Genomic DNA, 8,600 nt, shown 5'->3' on the forward strand with positions numbered 1-8,600 from the left:
CACACACACACACCCTGAGGTCAAACACAACCCTAATGTGGCCCCCAATGAAATGAGTTTGACAGCCCTGGAATAGACATTTCATTAATTTTTTTCAAGTTTATAAAATGTTAAAATAGTGTAATTTAGCACAGACTTCCACATAAGAGAACATTTGGTGGATTTTTGGTCCCATTGTTTAATAACGGTAATGACAAAATTACATATAGTTTAAACATTATACCAAAATAATTTAAAAAGTATTCTGGAGCAGATATGAACTTTTTTTTCTCCAGGTGTTGAAGTCATAGGAAGAACTTCTTTTTCATGGATGATGTATCGATACAGTATTCAGGACTTATCAGATGTTAAAACTGAGTCAAAGGCTGTGGACAGCACTTTACAAATAGCTTGTGCTTGTTCCTGCATTTTAGAAAATAATAAACTCTTTGTTACCACCAGCATACAAAACAATTTACTGCACCACTTAAGGCTGTTTTCTGCTTCAGCTTCCAGTTGACAAATGCTTACTACATGTAATAGTGGCTCCAAGAATGTAACTTGTGGGATATAGAACAGAATTGATTTAATGACCAACGGCTCTTTAATACGGACAGTCCTTGACTTATGATCATTTGTTTAGTGGCTGAAATCACAACCGTGCTGAAAAAAGTGACTTACAACCAGCACTTGCTAAACGATCGTAATGTTCCCTTATGATTGTGAGATCAAAATTTGAGTACTTGGCATTCGGCATGTATTTACCATCGTTGCAGCATTGGGGGTGGGTGGGCATATGATCGCCATTTGTGACCCTCCCAGGCAGCTTCTGACAAGCAAAGCCAATGGGAAAAGCCAAATTTATTTAACAACCATAGCAAAAAAAAAAAGTGGTGCAACTGCCTCACTTAGTGATCACTTCCAGTCCCCATTGTTGTTAAGTTGAGGGATATCGATAGCACAGGTTATAATACCTCTACTGTTTTTTTGACTAGTGGTCTAGGAGCGGGATGGTATATTCTCTCCAAGTGATATGAACTACAGATAGTCCTCAACTTACGACAATTGAGCCCAAAATTTACGTTGTTACGTGAGAAATTTGTTGAGTGGGATTTTGCCCCATTTTACAACTTTCCTTGCCACATTTGTTAAGTGAATCACTGCAGTTGTTAAATTAGTAACACGGTTTGTTTAATCAAATCTGGTTTCCCCATTGACTTTGCTGGTCAGAAGGCCGCAAAAGGTGATCACATGACTTCGGGACATTGCAACTGTCATAAATGTGAGTCATCTATCAAGCATCCAAATGTAAATCACATGACCATGGGAATGCTACAATGGTCATAAGTGCGAAAAATGGTCATGAATCCCCTTTTTCAGTGCCGTTGTAACTTTGGTCACTAAATGAACTGTTGTAAGTCGAAGACTACTTGTACAACCCCTATGTATGTATTTTCCATTAGCTCTGCTGGCTGGGACAGAGAACATGTTGGCATCTTAAACCAATTCTGTCACATTTTGGACTAACACACATATTGGGGAATAATGCATAGGGATTGGCCCAATACATGTTAAATAGTATCTTGCCATGAATATGTGGTAAGTGGCTTTTTAAAATATACACAAAACTTACCAAGCTATTGCACTGGTAAATCCAAAGATGATATTCTTCGGCGTTTGAATCGGTTGTCTTCAAAGCCAGTAAACTCTTCCCTGCTCCTAAGCCATCATCGTAGCAGACCATCCGGACAATTAGGTAGAGTGCATGTCTATGCAAAACATCCTGAAAGTTCTACTAATTAATTTAAATTATCATGAAAGAGAGTGGGGAAAAAAGACACCATATCACCAAACTTCCAAATCCTCAAAGCTAACCTTTGGAAAGAGACTGTTTTGCACCGCATTTACTGAAATTATTATTAGGAAGAGTTATTCATAGACTACCAACATCTAATTTCCTGTATTGGTAAGCTAGCGATGACCACAAGTTTAGGAGCCTAGATGAGTGAAGACAACCAACACTGAAATGTACGGTGCATCTGTTTTAACAATAAATAATGAGAGAAAATAACAAACATTAGCTAACATCCATCTCTCTTGAAAAAAGAAATTCCTTTTATCTAGGGATAGATGAAAGGAGACGAAAACTCTCAATGCAATCATTAGTTTTGGAAGTAAATAGCTCTTTTTGTTTGGGGATAAGTCATTCACTAAATTTCCTTAGGAAATTCCAGCCACATATCATCTGTCTTAAGACCATACTATGCCTAAGCAACAAATTCAGCTGGTGAACTGGGTTACTTGAACCAGCTTCTACTGTTGGTTCTCCATCCAGAGAACCAGTAATAAATTCCAACATGTTCAAATAACCCTAGGTGGTGGGGGAATTCTAAAGAGAAAGCCAAAAACAAAACTCAACCCAGGGACAGCAAATCTCTTGGGGGAGAAGGGCAATAGAAATTGGCTGATAGAGTGAACAGAATATTCTGAAAGAGAAATGGATTCTCATTCTGTTGCAACATTGTCAGTGCAACATTTTACAACAAGGCAGCAGTGGTGGTATTCTATCGGTTCAGCCTGGTTCTGCCGAGCCGGTAGCAGCAATGAGCAGTGGAGACCGAACTAGTTCACTGCTCTGCTGTTGGGCCCACCCGCCCAGCCGGGCTCCCATACTAACCTTTATCCTCTGAATTTGAAGCACAGCTGCTTTGCGCGGCACAGCAGAGTGCCGTGCAGCAGCTGCTGAAGTGACCGGGAGAGTGCAGGCTTGCAGGAGGTGAGTTAGAACACCTCTGTGCCTGCGCGAAGTGTGTGTTTGGCATGCGCACGCACACAGTGTACACGCACGCAAAGCACTCCCACCAAGCCATGCCCATGGAACCAGTGGTAAAAATATTTGAATCCCACCACTGCAAGGCAGACACCATTTTTTTAAACCTCAAGGACTCAAATACACAATCAAGCTTGGAACAAGATTCCAATAATGCTTTTTCTGTATTAAACCAGATGTAGATGATCCTTTTTAGCCGAAAGGTTTTTACTGAAAATACATTGAACTTCATGGGGTAGAGGTAAGCTACAGGTCAGCAGATCTAAAAAACCCAAGTCATTTCTGGATGGAATTTAAAGTAGAAATGGAGACTTTTTGCCCCTTGGAGGTTTTATGCATTCATTTCAATTCTTGTTTTAGTAAACTTAGTAATTTCTTGAATAGGATATTCAAAAAGCTCAGCAACACAAGCTAAAATGAAGGACGTGGTCTAATAAGCAGGCCACAGAATGTCATCCCTCCTTCATTCAAGCTGTTTGCAAACTTCTATTGTAGAATCACCCAGAGGAAGGATAAAAGAATTTATATTGCTCCTATAATCATGCCAATTGCATCTTTTAAAATCACTCATTTACTTACATACTGGTCCAATGATGTAACTTTAATCCCGTATTTGGACACTCCCATGATAAATTCTTCTTCCCCAGGAACAAAGGGCAGCTTTCCATCTTGCTTTGGAAAATAAAATAAAAATGGTATTCTGACATGAAAACATAAATGGCAGTTGCTCAGTCTATTTTGATTAGAGAAATAGTCATAGAATTGTAACTCTTTACTGCTAAAAGGATTTCTCATACTATTTTTTTTTCTTTGTCCTATTTCTTTCTGCGATTTGTCAAAGCGCTTTTTGTTAGTAATTGAAAAGCATGTTGTATCTAAATTCTTGAGATAGCTGGCAAGCCAAGTGCTTTACATAAGCTAAGTCCAATGTAGCTTAACTGCTTTTGCTTTGAAGTATTATAAGAATCCTGTCATTGGGGTGTGTGAATTTTAGTTCATGGCTTATTCATGCAAATCCATTCATTTCATTTAAAAAACCATGATTAAGTAACTTAGCTAAAATTGACAACCTTTACCTGTGCCACATCTATATAATTAATCAAATCCAGGGGTCCTTCTAAAGTCTTGCTTTCTTCAAGATTCAGTTTTTCAATAGCACCAACATATTTCACTCGAAATTCAGCACAAGTATCTGAATTGCTGTTACTTTGGCCTACAAAGCAACACATTTAAACACACATCTAAGTCATTTTAGTTGTTAACAAGCTGCTTAGGACATTAAAAGGGACTCCGATTCTCACATAACTGAACTAATATGTAATAACATTGGCACCATGTTCTCAAAACTGCTGGTTTTAATATTGGAAAAGTCCACAGGAGAGAAAGTACTTAACCTGGGGGTTATGTGGCCTGCATGTGACTCATCTGGCCTGCGGGCCACCAGTTTGACACCCCTGCTACACCAAGAAAGTCACCTTTAAGCATTATTTTCACATCACAGGGGTCTCAAACTCAAGGCATGCAGGTTGCTTAAATCTGACTTGTGAGGCCGGCCTGGAAATATCAAAGGACCAGACAAAAACAGGCCTCACAGAGGCCTTGTGCAGCCCCCACGTGACCCATTTTTGGCCTCCCCGGCCTCCAGCAGCATTCTGCTGGGCAAAAGTTGGCCACATGGGGCCTCGTGGTGCCTCCGCGCAGCTCGATTTCAGCTGGGAGAGTACTGCAAGAGGCCATGGAAGCCGAAAACAAGTTGCACATGCAACTCCCCTGCACCGTGTTTTGGCCAGCAAGGTGTTTCAGGAGGCTGTCCATCCCAACTCCCCTCCCTGCTCCCTGCCTCCCCCCACCAGCCTGCGGAGAACTACAATGCTGATCCGGCCCTCAAAGAAATCCAATTTAACACCCCTGCATTATCACTTTGGAAGCATGACAGAAGAGCTCTGTAGCCTCTTTAGTTCAATATCTTATTCAGTTTTGAACAGGCCTGTCAAAGTGGCAGCCCATGGGCCAGATATGTCATGTGCAGGCCACGCCCACCCCAGCTCCGCAAAGGCAAAAAATGCCACGATACGTCACAATCCAGCCCATGACACAATCGAGTTTGACACCCGTGGTCTAGAACTTAAAAGATCCCTTAACACTCCAGCCTCTGCTTGAAGATGTTTAATGAGAAAAATACTCTCATCACATTCTCAAATTAGTTTCATTGTCAAAGTATATTTTTCTCAAGAGGTTTAGCATAATAATAGGAAAACTGAAATCTACCCACTACAGTGGAAAATCTTTATCCATTTCTGTGGAGCAGCCTTATTCTGGAAACCTTGTGTCTTTTCAAGAATCAAAACTGAATAAACCCAGTGTTTTTAGAGGTCTCCCTCCACGTCTAATCTTCCATATTTATTTGATTGTTATGGTTACCAAACAGAAATAAAACTTTAAAAAAAACATAACAAAAATCCAGAAAATAAAAAAATAACAAAGTAACTGGGGTCAAGCTCTGCATATTCCATTCAGTATCTTTAATTTCTATGAGATTATCCTACACTCGGACCCAATGCCCAAGGGAAGAACCAGGTTTTTAGTGCCTTAAGTAAGGCCAGCGTATCCTTGATGATCTTCACTGTGTTTCTCTTAACCATTATATTCTGCCTTCTAAAATGGCTAACATCACCCAGAAGCAATTTCATAGTCCTTGTACGCATAATTCTAAACCTCCCCAGGACAAAGTATCCGAAATCCTCAAAAACCCAGCTGAGATAATAAGGATAAAAATTTCTGTTTTGAAAAATAATGTCAAATGTAGACATCTCCACATATAATACGGTAGCATACTGTTTTAAATACTTACTCAGCTACGTAGTCTTGTCAATATAACACCTCAACAAGTTTCATACCTGAACTCTTTGTAGAGTCCGTATCCAAGCTAGCAACAGTACTAGATCTTGAAAGGCCTCCAAGGCTAGAGTCCACTGACTAGATAAGGAAAAAGATGAAGTTATTGTGGTCAAACCTTTTTTTTTTTTTAGAAAACCTGTATTAAATATGAAATGCATTACAACCATAGATGGTCCAATTATTTTACAGATTATACCTTTTTAATATGGGCTTTTAAAAACAAATTTAGCTGACAAGATGAGATTCTTTTCTTAGGTTCACCAAAAGCAAGAAGAAAACAATCAGATCTTGATATTAAAAAGTTGTATCTAATCATCATGGGGTTCAATCACTATTTGTTACAAAAAACATCTAATCAATATTACATGCATTGAGGTTTTTTTTTAAAATCATGAACACTTGCATAGTGAACTCTCATTTGTTATGGAAATGAGCATAATGAAAGCCTACAGTAAAACCACCAGGAGGAAATTGAAAGCTTTCACTTCTATTTTTATTATTTTTAATCCCATCTTTATTTTTATAAAATAACTCAGTGCAGCAAACACACTCAATGCTCTTTCCTCCCCCCATGTTCCCTACAATATGTCTAAGGTAGAGCTAGAACTCATGGCTCCCACTTTTAGTTAACAGAGTTTTGATTGAGTTCTAAACTAACATTTACTTTGGTTTACTGAAAGAAAAACCAGTTTTATAAAGTTGATTTTATTTAAATTTAGTGAACAGTGGCAAAACGGGAAAAATTGTCCAGGTTTACAGATCACATTAAGTAAGATAAATTAAAAACTTGAAATAAAATATCCTGGAAGAAGATAAAAGTGATTTCCCCTCCCCCCAGCTGCCAAATCTGGGGGGTCTGCAACAAATCAGAATCATGGCAAATGATATCTGGATTAACACTGATAGAAATCCCACCCTTATATATTTGATCTTGATGACACAAATACATTGTGTTTTTATTCAGCCCTGCCCTATTCCACCCTGCAGAAGCTGATGTCAGATTCACTTTGCCTATTCCATGACAATGAACATCACCACAGCATTCCCTGTCCCCTTTTTCATACTGTAGCAAAATTGTTCTGAAAGACTCTTCACATAATCTAAGCAATATCACATTCATCATTGATTATCCATTCACAGCAAGTCCTCCGTGCCATTAGCATTTAAAAATAGGCAGCTCATCTTAAAATTCAATAGTACTGTACAGAAGAAATATTTTGTTTACATAACTTGCTTAAGCAAGGAATCATGCTCTTGGCTGAAACAATACTGTATATTTCATTGCTCAGACACTTCAGAGGTTGGTTGGTTTTATTGGATTTATGTACTGCCCTTCTCTTCTAGAAGCATAGATGTCTACATAACTGTCTGAAAGGTATATTCTACCCTAAGTTCATAAAGTGCTAACTTCTGAAAATAGGATCAGGTCCTTATTTTCATTACTGACTGGGTTGATTGGAGTTGATGGGAGCTGAAAAACAACCTCCCTCGAGCAAAAGTGAGCAAGGTCACATCTGGATAAGCCATAGATGGAACAGATGTTTTAAGATACGCTATATATCAAGTATATCTTACTTTGCTTTTAGTACTGATTTCACTGCTTTGTGAGCTGCTGCTGCTATGCCGCTTTTTTCCTTTCCTGAACATTTTTTTAGTGATGCACAATCAAAACTAAAGCTGTAAAGAGAGAAAAGAAAATCCTGTTTCTTATACAACTGAAAGTGCAATCTTAAAAACATACATACATGGGCTTTGCACAGATATACAACTGCACTTGGGATAGAACTCAAATTGCGAAAAGAATAGAGAATGCAACATAATTCTCTGGGGGAAATATGCCTAAATATTTACCTTCAACAAAGTAGACGTATCAAAACCAGTCTACACCGATATTCTTTGACTAACCAGAAGCTTCTGAGAAGCTGGGAAGCAAAATATGAGCAAACATCAACTTTTACTTAGTGTTATTAACAAATTAAATTTCCTCTGAAAAAGATTGTATACTGAACTGTCATAACACTACTGACATAAAGGCTGGTTTTGGGTAGTCCCCAATGGTTTAATCTAATAATCCAAGGGTCTTCAAATTTGGCAAGTTTAAGACTTGTGGACTTCAACTCCTAGCATTCCTGAGCTAACATGACTGGAGGAGGAATTCTGGGAGTTGAAGTCCACAAGTCTTAAAACTGCAAATTTGAAGACCCCTCCAATAGTCCATCAGGTCTTGCATGATGACTGAACGGTAGCGACCACACAAGAGAGTTTATCAAGTGCCCGGGACTGAAACGTCCATAGTAACTAGCTTGTTATTCAAGAGAGTTGTGCGAATGCTGCTAAAACTTCAAACCGACGTTTAGGCTTTGAAGAATATTCTCTTTATTAGGGTTCATCGGGCAACGTTGTTTGAGAAGCCCAGGTTGTCGGCTGCAAAGAGAGGAAACATTCCCACTTAATTTCCAAATGTCTTAATCATGATATTACCTTACCTATATATTAACTTCTTTTTTTCCCCCTTCCTTTTGCTTCTGGACCCCGAAAATCAGCATCACGGGTGGAAATCCACCCGGTGAAGCCTTGACCGCATCACCAGGTGGATGGAAACAACCCCAATGGAAGAAAACCGACTGGTTCAAACCTTTCTGAGAACAGAAAAGGAGGGAAAGGCTACCCTACTTTACAAACCTACAAAGATAACAAAAACAATAATAATAAATCGCCTCTTTCTGAGCTCAGATACTTTCCCTCTCTGCATCGCCTTCGAAGCGCTCCGCGACTACGCGGAACAACTCCTCCACGCGCCAGCACACCAATAACATCTGGGGCCAGAACAGCCCCGCTTCTCCTCCGCCTTCTTCTCCTTCCGGGTACCACCCATTATACCAGGGAACTTCCG

General features: G+C 39.3%; 1 protein-coding gene across 2 annotated transcripts; it reads right to left on the reverse strand.

Annotated features, from left to right (window-relative positions):
- Window positions 1–153: 153 nt before the first annotated feature.
- Window positions 154–8,589, reverse strand: ITGB1BP1 (integrin subunit beta 1 binding protein 1). 2 transcript variants are annotated; one of them, XM_026674347.2, is made up of 7 exons: window positions 8,194–8,589; window positions 7,283–7,384; window positions 5,707–5,785; window positions 3,886–4,022; window positions 3,389–3,481; window positions 1,613–1,762; window positions 154–402 (listed from the first exon to the last, which is right to left on the reverse strand). In XM_026674347.2, exons 2-7 carry the CDS (start codon window positions 7,352–7,354, stop codon window positions 331–333), a joined length of 603 nt encoding a protein of 200 aa, XP_026530132.1. In that variant the 5' UTR covers window positions 7,355–7,384; window positions 8,194–8,589; the 3' UTR covers window positions 154–330. The 2 variants fall into 2 exon arrangements, with proteins under 2 accessions (XP_026530132.1, XP_087802353.1); XM_087946227.1 differs by lacking the exon at window positions 3,886–4,022 and having other exon boundaries at window positions 3,389–3,477; window positions 8,194–8,585.
- Between the last annotated feature and the right edge of the window lie 11 nt (window positions 8,590–8,600).

Source organism: Notechis scutatus, chromosome 1, assembly GCF_049901735.1.
Source record: "Notechis scutatus isolate UNSWTSFEM ecotype Mainland chromosome 1, rNotScu1.2, whole genome shotgun sequence".
Classification (NCBI taxonomy): Eukaryota; Metazoa; Chordata; class Lepidosauria; order Squamata; family Elapidae; genus Notechis; species Notechis scutatus.

Bases quoted from the DNA above. Each gene is read 5' to 3' on its own strand.
- ITGB1BP1 (XM_026674347.2), bottom strand. From the start codon at position 7,354: ATGTTCAGGAAAGGAAAAAAGCGGCATAGCAGCAGCAGCTCACAAAGC. The intron at 1,763-3,388 runs GTAAGTAAATGA...TAGAACTTTCAG, and splicing joins TTACATCATTGGACCAGTAT to GATGTTTTGCATAGACATGC. The intron at 403-1,612 runs GTAAGTTTTGTG...TCTAAAATGCAG, and splicing joins TTTACCAGTGCAATAGCTTG to GAACAAGCACAAGCTATTTG.